General features: G+C 37.0%; 1 protein-coding gene across 2 annotated transcripts in view; it reads left to right on the top strand.

The window, feature by feature from the left end:
- ptprn2 (protein tyrosine phosphatase receptor type N2) overlaps positions 1–21323 on the top strand; it is a 317622-nt gene that overhangs the window by 24734 nt on the left and 271565 nt on the right. For both annotated transcript variants that reach the window (XM_015354876.2, XM_015354875.2), the window contains exon 2: positions 7906–7956. In XM_015354876.2, the coding sequence (XP_015210362.2) occupies positions 7906–7956 (51 nt within the window). The remainder of the gene's footprint in view (positions 1–7905; positions 7957–21323) is intronic.

Here is a 21323-nt window from a genome sequence, read left to right as displayed (position 1 = left end):
ATTGTTCGGTCACACCAGTTCGCTAATCAGTGTTATTACCCACTGTTACTCTAAACTCAGAAGTAAATACATTACTCATGAATTAAATTGATAACAACTTATGTTGAGGTACAATTGAATTCTCGATACGCAATGTAGAACATGGGGTTTACTTATCCACTGTGTATGGATTTGGAATTTCCCGGCACGAACACCAAACCAGCTGACAGGCTCTGTTGCAGCCTTTGTTCCAGCGGTTGTCCAAATGGCGTTGACCTCTGGCCTCTGGCTACCGGCCAACCAGTCGAGGTGCAGCTGGGAGTAGGAAGGGCGGAGGAATCTAACTGTGGCGCGCAGGGCAGTCGTTGCTCCAAAGGGAATCTACCAGGAGTCCGGCTGGCTAGTAGAAAGTCTCTATGCACAGAGTGTGACCGCGAGTCCTCACAAGTCACTCTTTTGCCCGGGAAGAAGCTGATTCGTTCCCGGTCCAGCGCTGCTTCTGAATAAGCTATCTAGGTTGTCGACGAGGGTCCAACTGTAGGCTGCCGTTGATCAAGCGGAGCATTCACGTTGGTAGAATTCTGAGTACGTACGGGATCCTCGACCTCGGGCTTAGAACAAAGTCCAAGTCCCAGTGCAGACAACAGCAGTTGTCACGTGATTGTCTCTGAGGATGCGCGAAAATGGCCAAGGAGAGCCCCGACCTGAGCTTGCGCTCCCTTTTTGACCAAGACACAGATGTGTGCTGATTGGTTGAGAGTTTGGCGGGCATTGGAGACCCACGTGGTGTTACCACGCCCTGCCAGTCCCTGATTGGTTGATCAAGGTGAGATATGAGTCACTTACTCCTGACACTTAGGAATGCAGTCCAGATGTCCATTAGGCACTCCCTAGACAGATAGGCGCCAATGGATGACCATTGATCATGATAGCCAGGCTTAGCTAAGTGCATCCCCATTTGGGAGCTGTCCTTTATCAAAAGAAAACATCTTAAATTAGCCTGCATGAATACTTTCTCTGTGGCTACACCACAGAGATGGAGAGTTAGGTGGGGCCTCATTTAGCAAAGCACAGCAACGCTTAATTCTGTCTTATTAACAAGCATTGCCGCTACAACTGTACCTATGTTGCAGAGTCGTGTACATGTAACATGTAGAATTCGGACATTCTGAATCACTCAGTGGCACCCAGATTCCTCTCTTCTTCACTCTTCCTTACTCTTCATTTCTCTCAAGCTCTTCCATACCCCCTTTCTTCCCCAAGAATCTTCTTTCAGTTGAAATTTTCTCCTCATTCTTACTCTTCGCTAACTCTCCCAATACTAATCCTGCTATGGCTTACTGCATAATGCTTTACATAATGTACTGTAAGTAGGTAGTCTATTTAAGTGAATTATTTTTTTATTTTAGATTCTGCTGCTGAGTCTCAGTATCTGGATGGCAGTTATTCAGTGGCAAATAAGTGATACAACATTCACTTACGCTGTACATACTAAGGATACCCTTAAATTACCCTGCAGGGAACAAGTAAAGGTTTATTCCAGGCTGAAAAGAGAGAAAAAAAACACAACATTTCGGCAGTGGAGCCTCCTTCTGGTATGCAGCCTACACATGCTGACACGGCTACCTATTTGAACTACTTTTATTGCCCTTTCTGTCCCACAACCACCGGTTGTGCCTTACACAAGCAGTACAGGCCTTGGGCAGTCTGTGGTTAACTTGCATGCTATGTTTTGCACTTGATTTGCAACCCCATCAATGTGTGACCCAGGTAAGCTGGCTCCTGGGAGCTTTAGAACATTGCCTCCAAAATTGAGGTGCCATTTAATGGCCAAGGACTGCCGATCTCATCACTATGTCACTACGATGGTATGGCTACTTAGCGTGAAATAACAAATTGATGTTATGGACAGGTTGTTCAAGTTATAGAATTGAACAGAGGGACAGGCTTTATTTTGACAACATTCCTGCTACTGTCTAAAATCCTTGAAAAGATAAGATATTCTTATTGTAGTTTAAAATATCTTTTGAGTTTGTCTTGCACATACTGTAAAGCCTCTGACAGCCTGGTCAGCAGAATGCGATCAATAGGAAGAGCCTCAAAATTATATGTAGTTTTGGTAGTTTACAAAAAGTATCAGACTATTCTATTACTATTCCTACGGTATGAAACTTTATTGGAGTGCGAGAGGCTGCTTTCATTCACTGAAATTTTTAACTGAACATGGATCAGTATTTAGAGATACTGTAATGTATGAGAGGGGTAAACAGTGCTGAAGTACTGTATCTTTTAAAGAAGTTAACATTTTGGTCTGATATTTGAGGATTTCTTCAGACAGGGTCTGTGTACAGCTCTAAGAAATGTAGAGAAATTGGTATTCAGGAAAAAGTAATATGATTAATGCCTCTGTTAGTGTCTTAGTAGTTGGTATTTCTAACAGATCAATGAGCCATAAATATACACCATGTTATATTCCAGAATATGTTATGTTTTTTCTGAGTATTAAACTTTGATTTGTTATGACTAGCTTATTGAATGTAAATATAATAAGTATTCATCATGTTCTTCCTAAGCTGTGTTATGGAGCCACAATACTGAATGTAAATATTTTATAGGTAGCTGATTGTAATTGTAAAGTGATCAGTTTTTGTCAGAAGACATACTGGAGGGATTCCCTTATGCTTTTAATGGTATTAAAAATATATATATATTATTTTAACATTTGAAAAAACAGGCTGACAACAAAATAGAGTACACAGATACTTGTTTTCAGGATTTTGGTTTAACTATTAATTTAAACATGCAAGAGGAAACTCCTGCATATTATAAGCTATTTAACTTGAGGGGATACAACATTAATTTGTGCTGGATATATTTGTTTACCCTTTAAACTATACTGTATATTAGACAAGCTGGCTTTGAGAATAGTAAAGACAAGGAAATGTGACACAGCCCTGAGGTCACTGGTTTGAGGGTGGGCAACAATATGATCCAAAGGCAGCTGTGACTGGGTTTCTCCATGTACTGTAGAAGTTGGCAGTTGGCTGAGTACCCAGTTAGGTAGGTAACTACAGTACATTGTGTTTTAAAAATGTGATCTGCAGTACAATATGTGTTAAAGTAATTTTGCTGTAACTTTTACCTGAGCTTAATGCAGAAACAGTATCTTGAGAGCACAGTACATTCCAGATGTTGAGAACCATTAAACATGTCTTTAAGAGGCTGCTTACAGACTTAAAATATTTTTTATTGCCTGATTTAGTGTTGGAGTTGTAAACTGATTTAAACAATGACTTTAGACATTAAAAGGTCGGTACTCTGAGATGTTGATACAATAACTTTGACAGAGCTCTTACTTTGGGAGTATGGTGCAAATACATACTGTATGAGTCCAAGCTTTGTAGGTTATTTCCAAAGTCATCATTTCGGATTCCTGTTGCGAGTAGTCCCAAAGCCAAAGTGAAATAGACCAGACTCCCAGGCAGTTCTTTGATATGAACATCATTCCTCTACCTGTCTAAATCTATGACTATCTACCACTATCAGGGTCTGCATAGTGGCACATAATCAACTTACTGGATTTGCCTGTGTTTGCAACTTCCCTCATTTATGCTAGGTGTTGTATCACAGGAACATTTTTTCTGTTTTACAGTGGCTCATTTTCATGAGTCTGGGATCTGTTACTTATTTTACTAATCCCTTCCCTCTGCTCACAACTGATGGTGAAGTCCACCTATTTAATCTTATTGGGTAAGCCACCAATGCCATCTTGAAAAAAGAGACTTCATCATTGGAAATGAAAAGTAAAAACAAATAGATTTTAAGCGACCGGATTATCAAGCTGCTGCCTCACTTCCATAATGTGCAGAATGAGTCACCTTATCAGCTAGAAGATGTGTTTTTGGCAAAAAAATAAACCACATATCGTGGGCTTAAAAAGTGAAACATTAAACCTAAAATAAAGTATTCCAAAGGAAACAAAGTGTACTTTTAAATAATTTAGAAACTGATATAAATAAATTCTTAACTGTCTCATCATCTCTGAGATGCTAGTCAACTCTGGGGCGAGCTACAGTACCATAGGCATACTTATTTACTGGCATGTACGTAAAACATGACAGATAAGCCTTCCAGAACTGATTAGGGTTACAGTATGCTGAGAAGGAAGGAAGCAATTAATTAACTAACATGCTTAGTATTATATAATTACTAGCGTGGTTGTCTTCTAATTTCATGAGTAAATGCATGATTATTACTTCTATGTTGTACTGTATATAGAGTTCTCTAGATTCAATTATTTAAAGGCATTGTTGGAGGAAGTATTTCACAGGAAAGATTGAAGGAAAACTGTTTTTCTTGTGGATTCAAAAACTACTGCATGCTACAGTCTCACTTTATTATGTCTAGCAGGACACAGAACATTAACACAGGAAATAGGTGCACAAATGTCATATACAAAACAACACTATATCATCTTTTTTTGGCATTTTACAGCAACTTTCTTCAAGCATGAAAGCAGCATCCATTAACGTTTTCCTAAAGGATAACTGGAAACCCGAGATCTACATATTGTAGAGGCCCTGTGAGCCTCTGGATTCTCTGATGTTTGAATGGAAAAAAAACAAGAAAATAGCTTCCCAAGCTATTTTTGCCACTGCTGAAAGCCAGTGCCTATTGTAGAACTAAGAACATACTGTACAGCTGCTTTTCCCTTAAATGAGACAGCAGCCCATCACAGTGTCACAGGGGAAGGGGCAATTTAAAATAATCGTTGAACATATACTAGAGCAGCCTCAAGAGGCACATGTAAGCGCAGGACTCGCATATGGACTCGTGCTCCAGACAAAATGCTGATGTGAGATAAAGCGTACAATATGTGTATGCAGTATAGACTTTGTGCTATGTAGATGCACTATGATCTGTGTATTGTACAGTATATTTTAAGTACTGTATATAGAACTTAAATTGATATTTTACCAAGACAAAGCCCACAATTTTCAATAAAAAGAATTGCACTAAAATTGACCACCATTAATTACCTATGCAATAAGGGTCTAAGCAACCTGTTTAAATGAGAGTTACACTAAATATTTGGTGGGATTATTTGAAATAATATTGGTGGGTAATATGAACAAGCATTTACTTGTAAAGGAGTGTGCTTCCTGTCATTTAAATAATAAAAATAAAACTAGATAATATGATTACTATGGTGACGGTTTCTGGGGTGCCTGGAAAAACGATGTGAACCCCTGGATAAATATTGCTTTTAAACATGAGACCAAGAGGGGAGCAGAACATTCCAGCTTTTGCTGAGCTGGGAAGGCGGATCATCATACAAAAAATTAGGGAACAGAGCAAAAATGACACAAAGCAGAGTGGACAATTCATCTCAGGTCTTCTCTCACAATCACTGTACATCCCAGCTTCTTTCCATGAGAGGGGCTGGGCTGTTTTTCTTTCCTTGTTTGCACATCCTCTGTAATGAGACAATCTTTGTCGTGTTCTCGAAATGAGCAGGGAGAATTGTATTTTTTTCAGATTCAGATAGTGCTCATTTCTTTCTCATACAATATGGTAAACAGATTTACATGTACAGTATCTTCCCTTATTAACTGTGGATACAAGGACAAAATAATTCCCTTCTTTGGCTTTGGTAGCTGAATGCCATGATGATTTCATTTCTGTAGTTTCATGGCCTTCGTCTTAGGCTGTTGTTAATGAACTTCATATTTTACCAGATACGGCTCAATTTCGTTATCTCGAGATGCAGACATGCAAAGACACTTCTCTATCTGAACGTACATTTCAATGGGTGTAAACATTTTGTGTCCGTTTGCATTGCTGATCCTGTCTGAGCTGGAAATCGGTCATCAGTTTAATCTATAAGGTCAAACAGTGAAATTGAAAGTACAGTCTACCAAAAACAAAGTTTATATATACTATCCACCCATACTATCCTATACTATCCACCCATTCTCAGGAAGCTTGTGGCTTATGGCTTGTAAAGGTTGTAATTGTGGCAATGCAGTGCTGTGGAAGGGATGTTGGTCCATCACAGTAAACACTCACTGACAATTTAGATATACAGAATCTAATTTAGACGCACAATTTAGATACAAGTATTTTTAAATCCTCAAAGGCAATGACAGAGTCAACCCAGTGGCTTTCTTCAGAATAAACGGGGAAAAACGAAGCAGAGGACACATGTGGAAACTGCATGGAGGTACAGATATTGTACACTGGATTATTTAGATAGAGAAGTGCACTGATTCTTAGATGGGGCTGTGAAATTCATAAAATGTAAAATCATGACTCTTAATTACACTGACGTAAAATGCAGTATTTTTAGACAGCACTGTTTTACTGCTCTTAAAATCATTCACCATACAGTTGTCTTTCATCACTCCTTGCTGTGACTTTTAAGGATTGTGTTTGTTCAATGTAAATAAAGCAGTTTTTTTTCTAAGCCTATTGTCTGCTCTGTTTTCCCACTGAATTACAACATGATGACTGATGTCTGGGAATTCATTCTTAGAACCTGCTAAGATCAAATGTGAAAACTAGGTTCTGGTAAAGCAGAAATATGAAGTATTACTGAAGAGGCCTGGTAGCAATCGTTTGTTGATTTATGAAACAGTCTAGAACAGAGTTTTCAAAAAATGTATCTTCTTGTGTGGGGACACTGGTGTCATTCCTGAAATGGAAAGTGAATAGAACTGTAACAAATCTAGCTATCTGTATAGATTAGTTTGAAATTAATCGTTTTTTATTATTAAATAAGTTCTGAGGGTTTTTCTTTTTTAAAATGTCAATTAATATAACATCACTTAATTTAGACTCCACTCTCTATATACTGTATCCTCACATTTTGCTTTTTTTGTTCTTTCTCCAAATTATCTAGAAGATAAAAATAGTCAACATGAACACTTTTTTCATACAGCAGTTAGCTTCTTTAAACTCACATTTTTACGTTTTACTGTACAGTATGTAACACATCTTGTTTCCTGACTTTAGGGATCTGTACCTGAATATACTGAAATATCATCATTGGCTTTATGCGTTGTTTGCCCTGTCTTAAAATTGGTCATTTTGAATTTTGTTTCTGGCAGTGTTCATCCAGAAATGCTATTCCTCCTATTTTACTATCATCTATTAGAGCTAACTGCTGTACCTGAATCCAGAACATTGATACAGTATAAGTTAAGAAGAGCTGTGGTCACAATAGAGGACCATGAAGTGTGGTTAATTGCGAAGGGAGCATTGTCTCAGCCCACATGACTTGCATGTTGATCACATTCACTTTGTCTCCAGAACAGTGTTGCTGTTTGCAAAAGTTCCAAAACGCCAGAATGGCGAGGTTATTTTAATAACACTAGGCATGGTAGAAAGAACAGTCAAGTATGATTCAGGCAGTAGGACAGAGAAAAAAAGTTACACTTTACAGTGATTGAGCTACCTTCAACCTGTTATGTTGTAGCAGGCCTGAGAATGAAGAGCACTTCTGTGACCAAAACGTTAATTTAATGGCTGACTGCGCATTTGATTTTAGGCCACTATGAGGGCGCACCTTTGTACATTTAGATTATTTCCCCAGAGTCTTCTGAGTTGCTCAGTAATGGCAAGGAGTAATTATTTCATAGACTGGCTTGACAACCTGATCCAAAAAAAAGCACTGTGGAGACTTTTATTTAACTTTGATCATCTATCTGAACAGATGAACAAGGTAGATGCTGACAGGAGCACATCTCTAAGTCTTTAAGCAAATTCTAGCATAAACCATTGTTACCATGGATTGAGAACTGCTTATTGAATTGTCTTATTTTCCAGGCTGTTAAAGATAAAGTATCCTTTTCTTTCTTCTGAATTGAATTTATGTCTGTGTCATGGACTATTGATTTGCTAAAAAGATTTCTTTTCTATCACCAGGTTGCTTATTTGAGGATGAGTTGTGCACAACATATGAGATCTGTGTGAATGGTAAGTTCAATTCAAATTCTTTTGTTCATAATTGATTTTCAAATGGCATCTTATTTTCAATCCAGGTGTTTATTTTGTTATTTAATCAGAGTAAAATTGTCATTTATTAATCCATGTTTAAAATATCCCAGTATATACCTTTATTTTATTTTATTTCTGGTATTAGTCAGGAGTGTGTGAGGGGGCTCAGATCATACAGAATTAAATACTGTACTGTAATGGAAGATCTAATACTGTAGCTTTCATTCCAGCTAAGGTTTAATTAGCTAATTCAACTATTTATTGTCTTAACATACAGGCCATTTTTGTAACGTTATGTACAGTAGCCTGTAAATACAATATATCCATACACTTGATGAACTAAAAATTGATTTTGCAAAGAAAATACGGGCATGCAGCACACCAACATTCTTCTAGATATTAATTAAACTTTCATTATATATATTAAGATAAGGGCTGAATATATTAATGGCTTAACTGTCTTAATAAGCTCACGTCTAATGCAATGGTTACTATCCCATCAGGAAGGGGATGTCAGAAACTTGTACTCAAATGTGTTATCAGAGAAGTGGTTTGGGAGGTAAAATTTAAGAATTACACAAATAAAATGTAACAATTAATAAGACTGGACTGTTAAGGTCAGCAGGTCATAATTTGCAGTATATTTAAACCAGGAAAGCATTTGTCACTAAGGGAGGAGAGTCGTAAAAAGGGTGGTAACACTAATGTAGCAGATGTCAGGCAGGTTGAGAGGTACAGTAAATGCCAGTATGCACAAAACATTTAATTACAAACAGTACATATATGTTTGTAATATTATTTAGCAGTACCGTGGGTATGTACTGTATGTATTTGGAGAAAGCTGTATTTATGTATAATGTGGGCTGCTCATGCAGAATTCTTTATCCTTTTAAAAACAATTCTGAGCATGTTTGTATCATTCAAACAATGGATGATTCTAAAACAAATTCATTTATCAGGTGCTTTTTAGCCGCAAACCAGTCATTTTTGCTCTATCATTCTTATTCTGCTGCACATACTGTATGCTGCCATAGTGTGTCCTCCCTAATCATTCAGCAACTGTAAGAGTTACTGAATGAACACCATTCACTCCTGATCACTCCACTCCTATTTGAAAATAAAGTATGAACCAACAAGATTGATTCAATTTACATCATTCACTTCTTATTTAATTCATTTTTGATCTCATGCTGTTCTTTAGCTTTTTTTCATTTGCGTGAGGGACGTTTACTAAGAGGGAGCATGTTTTAGATCTGTTCTGCTCTTTGCCATGGGCAAGTTTTTTTGATCTAGATAGTACTCAATCCTGTATTTTACAATTTGTGTTGCCTTACATTGCATATACAATAGAACATTCACTTCCATTAATTAAAAATTAATGAGGAGCACAGGTTGAATCCTATAGTCCAGACATCACCATCACCACTTCAGGCCTGGACTACATCATTTGCACACGCGGTTTCCTAAATGTTGGTGCACCGTTGGCTGGTTGTTGCCCGTCTGGGGTGAGCTTCCTTAGCTTGCTGGACAGTGAACCTGAAATTTACCTGCTTAAAATGTGGCTAGTGAGAGGCTGCTCTGCTTCTCCAGTTTGTGTTAGCGCTCATGAAAAGCACTTCAGGACCTGCAGCAGCATGTCAAATGAAAGCAGTCTATGACAGGTGGGTGCACCGGAGAAGTCCCATACTCCTCTTGCTACATGTGGTAATCTGAGTTGCTAAGCAACCGTTCATTCTACAGAGGGTGGTTATCACCTAGAAAATAATTAATGATTGACAGTTGTTAAAAAAACTAAACAAGTACTTTGTTAAGTAATGTGAAGAAGGTTTTGGAAATGAGGACGTTGGAGATAACAATTGTGATTTTTTTAAAACTGTGTTCCGTTTAATGTCAGGAACTGAAGATCTCTACCCTTATGTTCAACTGACTGTTTCTTCAGTTAATGAAAAGCTTAAAAACAGAAACCAACTTCAGCAGAGATGTGCTCTGAGACATTCCTGTTTGAAGCAGAGGTCATGGATCTGTTGCAATTTTGTGACTCTGAAGGCAATTTTGCTCTTAGACATAAATTTAAAAATTGCTAAATTGCATTAAGCACCCTATCTGCCTAAACAAAGAGAAGACCCACTGAAATTGAAAGATTGGATTAAAATGGAGATGCTTCATTCTATCTTTGAAGTGCTGAGGCTGATTAAAAGAACGATTATTAAGTTAGTAAATACATTAGGCTATAATGTTCATTTAAATTAGTTATGTATATACTGTATTTAGTTATGTACACAGTATATAGAAATGATAGGGATATTAATTAGGACTAGTTAAATCTTTATTCCTGCGGTTCTTTTAAGATGCATCCTCTTGGGGGATACCATGACCTCAAAGGAATTCTTTGTAAGTTATATGGTACATTTCTGTACTGATTTGTTTTTCTTTTGTTTTTTATGTAGCGAATTTAGAGAAAGTGGCAACCATAAAAAATGTTTGTAGAGATTAAGTTCATTTAAGCCTGCTCAGTGAAGAGTGAATGCCGAGCTGTGCAGGAGGAGATTAAACAAAATGTGCTGCAACATTGCAAATGAAATTAGACCCTTCTTCTCTTCCTGCAGGTTTGTTTGATGGTCTCTCTCAATTACACTAATTTACTCAGTCATTTCCTGTCTTTGAATAACCCTTTGTCTCACTTAGACTGTTCTCTAATAATGTACTTTGCTAACTCAATTCCTGAATATCTTAATTTGAACAGATAAAAATGCAGTTTGTAGCTCAGAGGTGTCACAACCTTCCAATGAGGTTTTTTGTGCTTTGTTTTCTTCGGCTTGAAAAACGATTCTACCATGGATTTTGACAGGAGAGAGCTCTGATCTGACAGTAATAACTTAACAGTCCATAAATAAAAGATATTTAATGGTTTCTTAATCATAAATTTTACAAAAGAAGTTACATGAATGTAAGAAGATGTGCTTTCTGTTGTAGTATGTGCCTTGTATCAAAGAAATCAGTTGTGTGTCATTTTGCTGGGTTTATTTATAGATTGGGTTAGCTTAGTGTATATGCAGTCTAACCTTACATCTTATACACATACTGTATATGTTTCATAATAGAGTAGACCTCCTTAAAGGGAATCAAAAGAAACAACTGATTTTCTTCATACTTTACTGTCACTGTTTGAAAGACCATTTACTGTACATCAGTTCAATAAAGCTAATCAGAACTATTAAGAATCTAGTATAACTTGGTCTTCTGACCTCAATAAATGGTCTTGTTTCTGATATATTTAAATACTTTGTGCTTAACCATTGAAAGTGCTGTTAAATATGGGAAGTATGCACCCTAAATTACACTGTAATTTTTTTTGTGTATGTGTTGTTGAACGTCTGCCACAGAGTAGTGTGACAAACAAGGAGATGTGACCACCGTTGCTGTCTTCTTTGATCATCCACTGTGTCTGATACTGTACTGTAGGGACTGCAAATGTCTTTTTGAATGAAATTGTCTGGGTAATAGTTGGCTGACTTTTTCTTCACCTTGCCAGCTGGCAGGTGATGTTTAATGTAAAGATATAACGGGGGTTTTGCATGCAGGTAAAATGGGAAACACGGAAGAGACTACTTATAAAAAAGACGTACTGTAATTTGCCACTAGAAAAAGTGGGGAAGTAGTTAAAAAGGTAACATGTTAAGATATATGGTTAAAAGCACAGAATATGCTGTAAATAAAGGAATGCTATTTTAATGCTATTTAAAATTGTGTATAGTAAGACTTCATTTAGAATATTGTGAAACTTTCGATTACTTTTTATAAAAATATATTGCTATTTTCTAATCAGTCCAGTTTAAAGCAACCACATACTGAACCTACATTCCAGGACATCCAAGAATGTCCTACTCTGACAGATTGATAATAGATGATTGTATGAGACACAAGTGGCTTTTATGTCCCTGTCAAAGTGCTCCTAATCACGAGAATCAAGCTGGAAGACTGTGCAAAAGTGTCAAGGGTTAGTGGAAGGATATTTAAAGCTTCTTCATGTTATCTTGCCTTTTGTTTCGCCGAAGGGGAACGTTTTTTGCACTGCAAGTATTATCAGCTGGCTTGAATGTGTGCCCTAGCAATTTCTTGTAATTAGGCTTTCAAAATAACCCCAGGCACTGCTGGCCATGGATGGCTGCTTCTGGTTCTTACTCTACTACACAGTGTGTGCAGTACAGTACTGTATGTATATGTAAAAATGTGACTTGCTTTAAATCTTTGTCATTTGAAAGTTAAAGGTAAACTGGGTGTTGTAAACATCTTATCATCATCTAGCTGCATTTAGCAGTTAACCCACTTTTACACAATTACTGCAGGACATGTTAGGGGGTAAGTCAATGTTTGTATGTGAATGTGTCTGGATAGATACAGTATTTAGTGGTACTGTACAGTTTGTGTCCTACATCCTAAATTGAGGTACAACTCTCAGATTAAGGATTGTTTGTGCATTTAATCTTCAGGTATACGTATATTGTATCTTTTAATTTGCATGAACGGAAAGAGCAAAACATCTTTCAGTTGTCTACTTGTCTTAAATACTGATACAATTACATATTTAGTTTATTCAGATTATCCCCTGATAAAATGCACAGAAGCAAGGAAGATTTAGTTTCATTACTGTGTTCAGGTTTTGCAGTTTGGCCATGTCTAACAACCGAGTGTAGTATGAGTAGAGTTCAGCTACAGTAGGGAATATTAGCCAGACACAGGCTCTTGGTCAGTCAGATTTCTGTTGTAGAACATTACTTGCCGTTTCGATTTAACTTGCAGGAATATAGTCCCTGTGTGCCCCCAAAAGGTAACTTTGCCTGTTTGTGACTAATGTGTTCCATATCTTTGAAGATTGAAATAATGGAAAACTAAACTGCTTCCAGAAGATTAACAACATTGAAGACTCCCCCAAACCTTTTCCTAGGATAGTTTTATTGCTACTAAAAATAGAAATCGGACAACAGCGAGGTTGTCTTTTCTACATATCTCATCACGACAGCAGTGACAGGAGATATAATCTGTTTTAAATATGTTTGTTTATTGAATTGGGACTTTGCAAAAATAGCTTTTCTGTAAATTCTTTGATAGCCATTTCCAGAGTTTATCACAGGCGTTGTTTTATACTTTTTCAGAGGAAATCAAATGATAATTGTTGTTTTAGGTCTTGATTTTCTGCAGTTCTCAGTTGGAGGTTGGCAAGAACCCAGAAGGAACATTGTACAATTATCTGTTAATTTTCCATAGATGCTGGCTTTGTGTCAGAAGAGTGATACTTTCTTAATAAAGTCTACAGTTACCTGCATTACTGAGAGGAAAGTCTGCACTTCTTGTACCAGTACTTTATTTCCCTGCCATGAAACCATACATATTCATTACATTAAAGCTTCCAAAATCAGAAAATACATTTTTGTATGGATTTTCTGATGGAAAAGAAATGGATAAATTGTTTTTAATAAGTGAACTTGACTTGAAAGAAGCATATCAAAAGTCCCCAACGCTGGTACTTGAGGGCTGCAGTCGTGAAATAGCTGTGGTAGATCTTAACTATACCTTGACAGGACCTTACTCCACAGGACATACTGTAAGTTGTTTATAATTTAAAGAGACTTAGGACACTTCCTGAATTTAAAAAGAGAAAAATTAGGGGACACCACTCTCAAAGGACTATCCTTTGACCATTTGAACAAAACCTGTGTCTAAATGTAGCACTAAAGATCTTTAATTGACCATTTTTATACCAAGCATAATCATGGAATATACATATTTTATAAAAGTTATTTTACTGTCTTAGTGTATAAACTACACAGCTCATCGAGTCTCAAATCTAAGCGTATAAACAGAATCATGATATTACATGCTAATAATGTATTTTCCTTAATTTACCAGGGTAATGTGTAGGTGGGAGTTCCTTAACAAACAGTGGGAGGTAGAATTAGTAATACAGACAGTTTAGGATGCTTAGACCTCCAGTACCTTTCTTTGTCCACAAGTAGGCAGAGTTTGAAAGGCTTTAGAATTCAGAACTGTCATAATAACAGTTAATCTAAAGGAGAAAACCATTGTGGTTAGTTTTTCAACATAGACAATCAGCATTTGAAGGGGATTGTCAACATTAACAACATTGAAGACTCCCCCAAGCCTTTTGCTAGGAAAGTTTTATTACTAGTTGAAGGAGTATAACAAAGTGGACAAAGCTCTACTTTTGCAAAAAATATTGAGTTTTTAGTTTACACATCAACACTAATACTCTTTTACTAATTTAATTAAGTCAAACTGATATTTATAAGGTCATTTATAAAGAAGTTGAGCTGGAATTTATCAGGTCATGATTAAGATATTTAGAAATTAAGACAGTGCAGATGGCTAAATATAATAGATATAGATATAGGGGGGTGTGGTGGCTCTGTGGCTAAGGATTTGGGCCTGTGGCTGGAAGGTTGCCAGTTCGTATCCCACAGCCGGCAGAGGAATCCTACTCTGTTGGACCCCTGAGCAAGGCCCTTAACCCCAACTGCTCCATGGGCGCTGTATAAATGGCTGACCCTGCTCTCTGACCCCAAACTTCTCTCTCCCTGTCTTTGCACCTGTGTATACATGGAGAGCAAGCTACTGTAGGTTAAGTGAAAAGACAAATTCTTAATGCAAGAAATTGTATATGACTAATAAAGTGATCTTATCTTATCTTATAAGGCACAAACACCTAGTGAGTGGGACAAATGATTAAGGAGATCTGGAAATGCAATGAATAGGCAGGCATAATGCCAAAACAAAGATTATTATAGAGTATGTGCCATACTTATTTAATAAAGTTTGCATACATACAGTACATTAAATGTACAGTATGCTTTGCTGACTAATGATATTAGTTCAGTTACAGACCTCTGTAAGCTACAGAGGTATCCAGCATGTTCAAAAAACAAAGTTTTCTATGCCATTTATAACGGTGTAATATTTTACACATTATTCCATCTTCCATTTTTGTCTGCTACATAATGTTCTTGAGAAACCTGACTGCAAGCATTATTTTGGAATGATATTTGATGAAGTACATGTTTAATGTCCGCCCTTGTTCTTGACAGTCAGTTTATCAAGTCTTTGCACTTTTGTTCTTAGCAGCATGTATCAACTAGGTCAGATACATGAACTCCAGCGTCCCTGAAGAAGTGATCTGATTCCATTGTTCTCTTTCAACTATATTATTTCTTTCTTTTTAAGTGTGTTTGCTGATGACTAATACTTTCCTGGAAGACATTATTTTTATTTTATTTGTAGAATGAATAAAAGGCCTTCCTTGATATTTTTATCCATGCTGTACTGTATGTGTTGTGGCAATAGGTCTATAATTGGTAAGTTTAATCACTGGGTTAAACGGACTATTACACACAGTGTTTTTATTTGCCAAACAACAAATCTTATAACTAAAAAATACAATATGTAATGCAAGAGAAAGAACACGCTTACAGCAATTAAATGTGTATTGTGAAATAATAGAGATGTTGTCACTTTCTCCAGTTTTCATTCATACCATACAGCTAAACTGCACTCGTAACATGAAATGATTTCTGTCACAAAATGGTATTTGTTGTAGAATCCAGTGATTTCTCGATAATAATTTGTCAAATAATAGCATAACTACAGTTTCTATCTGTTGATTTACATTTTTTATGCAATTTAACAGTGGACAATACTCTATCTTAATTGACGTAGTAAGTGCATACAAGTGTAATACTATCTTTATAAATTTATAAATTATTTTCATTATATTGAGAATTATCTTAAAAATGTTACATTGAGTATATCAAATTTCCAGGGAGAACTTTTCATTCTAGATTTGTTTACCATTTTTGTTATGAATGACTCACCTGCCTTGATGTTCCAATGTGGTGCTTAATGATGGTGAGATCTGGAGCAAAAGGTTCGAAAGGCCAGACATTCCAATCAGAATTGAACGTGACTTATCTTTAATTACGAGAAGGGAACGATTCCTTGCAAAAATTAAAGTTTGAAAGCTAGGATTCAAAAACCGCAGGTTCTTACGTTTATCATTTACCATTTCCTATTGTATTTACTGTATCTGTCAATGAATTTGACAGGTTTGGTCATGTGATAGAAAGATACTGTATGTTAATCCTGAAATATAAACTGGATATTTCATATGTTCGTATTTGAATTGAATGCTTTTAAGCAGTCTGTAAAGCCTATCGAGACAAAGAAGACTTATGTAACCAAAACAAAATTTGACAAAATGGGCTAGTGGCTTAGCTTCTACAGCTTAGAAGCTAAGGGAGGTTAGCTTTTTGGGAGGTTTGTTTTTTGCTGGAAGGAAGCACGGATTGAATTTTTATATTTTATAGAAAGAAAAATATTTCAAATGGTCTGTGTCTGTCTTTCAAATGACAGTGGTCTACATTGTGACCTATGGAATACTTTGAGTGTCTGAAATTCAGTCTCCCTTTAGGATTCCATCCACAGTTTGAAAGAAGGATAATAAAAGGTGATGGGCTAGGATCTTGTCAGAAGGAATCTTTTCCCCTAAATTGCTTAAGGCTGGATCTGCATTGACTTTGCACAGATTACAAAAATTCCTCTGACGGCTCATACAGTAAGACAACACGGACAGCTTGCGTTCATCTCTTAAGCATGCCAGATGCAAGCAAGTAATGGCTAAGAAAGCTGTTAACTATCTTAGTCCTCCAACTCCTCCTGAACGCTTTAGTGAAGAACTACTGAGAAATATTGCCTTGTCTTGTGAATCGTATTGGACGTTAAGGCAAATGGGTATTTTTATAGAACATAATTTTTCATGGTAAGGATCATCTCAGAGTGCATTCCAATTACTTATATTACCACAGGGCCTAGTAAAAGTATAGTAAAGGCATTGCAAATTACAGAAACCTCAGCTACATCAGTCCTAAACTGTAAAATCAGTTTTAGGAAGCCATGAAGCATTAGATATAGGAGCCAAGAGGTGTTTATGGTAAGCAAGATCAATATTTTACAGTGCACACAAGGTTCTTGTGAACCTTAAACAAATTCAGTTTGCAGCTTGAGTAATCAAACTTAATTGAAGAAGTGTTTGTGCTGCTTGAAGTCAGTCAGAGCTTTAGTCGCTGTGTTTTATACTGGCTAGATGTACCTTGATGTACAGTCTAACTAGCGTACAGTATTATTGCATCAGGAGATGAGACCAGGGTTGATTTTTAGTTCTGAAAATGGGATATACACTTTAGTAATTTAGAAGTAGAAAATGAATGATTATGTGCTAGAGTAGGTCTAGATGTAAGATGATCAGAGATGATGCAGCAATGCACGAGCTAGGAAGCTCGTTCTAGTAATGTCAGCATGTATACTGTACATACTGTGAAAGTAATGTCAAAATGAAGTGCAGTGAGCTCTGAGGTTTAAATTCATCATAATAATTAATTTACTGTATCAATTTACAATCCATTTACTCCAATATAGGGTACCAAAACAAATCATTTGTTTTGTTATTAGAAAATGTGGGGTTTCATATTCTCTTTTATTTTTGGGCAAAATATTGGTTCAGATGCAAATTAATCGGGAACTGTTAAAATGCTTTCAGTTTTTTAATCGAGAGCTTTTCATTGCACAATTGGTATTTTTTAAAGGAATCATCAACATACAGTACATGGTCAATGTATGCTAAACATGAGATGAGGGATATACTGCAACATATCAAGTGCATAGTTTATTTTTCAGTATTTTTGTACAGTATACTTTATCTGCTACACAGAGAGTCCTTTAGAGGTGGAAACCTGACCTGGTGTTCACTGACTGCCCAATATGTGGTAAACTGTATTCATAAAAGAGAAAGACAGCTGATTCTAAGGACTAGTGAATATTCATGTGCATATACAGCACAGTACATTAAGACCTCATTGATAGTGCTCTTGGGATGGAGGTGGTAAAAAATAATCTGTAATCTTGAAGGCATCACATTTGTCTCAAGGCCTGACATTCAGACTTGTGAATCCATAATTTCTGACTGTTGGCTATTAAATGAATAAATACCTCCCATTTTATATCACGACTTTGCAACATGTATGCAGGCAATCGTGTTGGGCAACATGTTCATGCATGATGTCATCTGCAGAGTAATTAATAATTTCTTAGTCCCTTGCAATGTTCCACACTAAAATTCATGATTCTGCACAAGAAAGCTTGTCTATTCAGTATTAGCAGCATTCACTTCAATATTCAGCCTAGCAGAACTTGAAGACGTATCTAAGATCAGTTTTTCCCTCAAGGAAACTTCATCAACTCATGCACACTGAAATAGCTAATTGGTCATCCAAGGAAACATTTGTAATTCTTATGTAAATGTTCATAGCCTTCCCATTCTCATTTCCTGAGGAATCATAGTCGTGTTTTCTGCTCAGATACACTTCACTTGCACCAAAGCATGTTGACATGAGTGTCCTCTAAAAAGTCAGATTTATTGCAATTACTGTACACAAGATCTGCATTTCTGTTTCTGTGATGATAGCCATCCTGTCAGGTAATAGCTGGCATGAGAAGATATTTCCTTTTTCATATAAAAAATCAATAGGTCCCATGTCCTTTGGATGGAAATGCATCGTCAAGGGGCTCTTCATATAATTTCACATAAGGCACAGAAGCATATTATCAGTAACACTATTGAGTTATATTTAAAATAAATTTGTGTTGTGTGTCATTGACTATTGTTGATGCCTAAAAGAAGGAAACCTGCTTGGTTAAAAGAAAGCAGAGATTGTAACTTGTGTTACTATCATCTTTGATAGGAGGTGAATGTAAAATGTGCACCTTTTTCTTTGATACATACTGTACTGTATGTCATCATCCATGTGCTGTACAGTGTCTTTTTTAGAAATGGTAGTATGCAGAGAAAATGGAGGAATATCACTGGAGTTGTATTTCTTTGATGTGTGGACATTGCTGGGAGACTGTAAGTCCTACTTTCAGTTCAGGAATGAGTACCATTAAATGCTTTTCCAGCTTTCACATGTCTCTGAGATTAAAGGATGTTTGGTATCTGTCATATTTGCAGTACTTTAATTATTTGCTTTCAATATTGTGATCTCATTTGAGATAAAATATACATGCTTATCATCATAAACCCCAAGATATCCTCATTCTAAAACATTGTGATACTGTATGTGATATTGGTCATTCAATTGAGATGCAAAAGATTATTACTTCTTTGGATGGGGAGTTCGTAGGCAGTGTGTCACCATGACTGATAAAGGAGGAAATTATTGTATTTGGTTTCTCTTTGTATTTGTTCTGAAATTATTACAACATAATATAATAGTATACTGTAAGTATAGCATATTGATACTCTACAGTACATACAAATGTAAAACTTTTTTATTTCATAAAACCAGAGCGAATGTGAAAAAAAAATATTGCTTCTTTTACCAACAGCCCCACAATACAACAGATCAGAAAAAGTTAAGAAATTGCTTCTCCAGTTGAATTAAGGGTGGGATTTTAGGAAGGCGGGATTGTACAAGAGTAGAGTCTAACACCTCTATTCTTTTGAAAAGTGCCATGGGATTTTTAAGGGTTAAGTAGTCAGGACCAGTGTTTAGTGTCTCATCCAAAATATGACACCTTCTACACCTGTCTGGCATGACAAGATATTTATTTTTATAGATTAAAAATGGATACATCCTACATGTCCATGTCCTTGGATTCCCCAGTCACCACACTGGGGAAGTAATTTGGAAACTGGTTCAAAGGGAAGATAATGATAATACACAATGCCACTTCCTGCCGCCACCTGGATTTCCAGTGAAACCAGTACTAACCAGGTGTGGCCTCGCTGAGATTGTGAGATCTGACAAGATGCAAAGCAGTTATTGTGCTGCCAATCAATACAGAGATTGATCCGGATTAATCAATTACTGCCGATTTTCCTCAGTGTTACAGTACACGCTTAACCTTCCAATCACTGCCTGTGAAAGAACCGCCCTCATCCTGTTCACATTAAACATTAATCGGCTCTAAAACGGATTGTGTTCTTTCAATTTCTGCTCTCCTCTCTAACTCCTTGCCTTACTTTAGCTGTCATGGCCTACTTGCACTTACAGTACATGTCCTGCTTTTGGTATTAGTTCAGTACAGTAGTTTCTGTTCATCTGTGATCAGTAAGTCACTTACCCTGGTGAGGCTCATGACAAGCTGGAGCTGCAGGCACAAGGCAGCAATGAGAGCACATTAGCCGGCAGCCATATCACCCTGCAACTCACAACTGGCAACCCACTGAAGCTCAGCAGGTGTCAGCCTGGTTAGTACCTGGATGGGAGACCTCCTGGGACAAACTAAGGTTGCTGCTGGAAGAGATGTTAGTGGGGCCAGCAGGGGACGCTCATCCTGCAGTCCATGTGGGTCCTAATGCCCCAGTATAGTGACGGGGACACTATACTGTAAACAGGCGCCGTCCTTCGGATGAGACGTAAAACCGAGGTCCTGACTCTCTGTGGTCATTAAAAATCCCAGGGCGTTTCTCGAAAAGAGTAGGGGTGTAACCCCGGCGTCCTGGCCACATTTCCCATTGGCCCTTACCAATCATGGCCTCCTAATAATCCCCATCTATGTCTTGGCTACATCACTCTGCTCTCCTCCCCACTGATAGCTGATGTGTGGTGAGCGTTCTGGAGTCCCAATTACCTGTAAAGCGCTTTGAGTGGAGTGTCCAGAAAAGCTCTATATAAGTGTAAGCAATTATTATTATTATTATTATTATTATTATTATTATTAGCTTTAGTTAGACAAACATTGTAAGCTTGGTGTAGGTATCACAGTCTTAAAAACAGAACCTGCTAAAATGATTACCAGCCTCAAGCGGGCTCCTCTTATAGAGCACACTCACTGTGTGTTGTTGATTGTAATCTCCATCCCCACATCTAAAGAAACCCAGCACTTTAGCACCCCAAATACAATTTAAAAATAGCTAAATAAATAAGTACAGGTTTGTGCTTGATGCAAAAAATAAACCCACAGATGACCGTGTGTCTCAGTAGGCCCAGAGTTGGAGATCCCAGTGCGGGCAGTTTCTGGGACTCAGCTTTTCACAACCAAATTTATGATGTTCCAGGGGCACTTTGTTCTTGCAGGCTTTTGCAGTACTTTTCAATCTGTAGCCTATTAAGACAGATTCAGGCAGGGATTAGACATATCCACTTAATTAGTTTAATTAAGCCGTTGTGACCCTGGTGCAGTCCTGTATATCCATGGTACAGTACATTGTTCTCCTTTAGTAATTTCAAACAAGAGATTTAAACAAGGTTACACGACAGACATTCAGCAGAACATATTTA

This window comes from Lepisosteus oculatus, chromosome 6, assembly GCF_040954835.1.
Source record: "Lepisosteus oculatus isolate fLepOcu1 chromosome 6, fLepOcu1.hap2, whole genome shotgun sequence".
In the NCBI taxonomy this organism is placed as follows: Eukaryota; Metazoa; Chordata; class Actinopteri; order Semionotiformes; family Lepisosteidae; genus Lepisosteus; species Lepisosteus oculatus.
The sequence above is the reverse complement of the archived record's forward strand: the minus strand, read 5'-3'. Positions and strand labels throughout refer to the sequence as shown.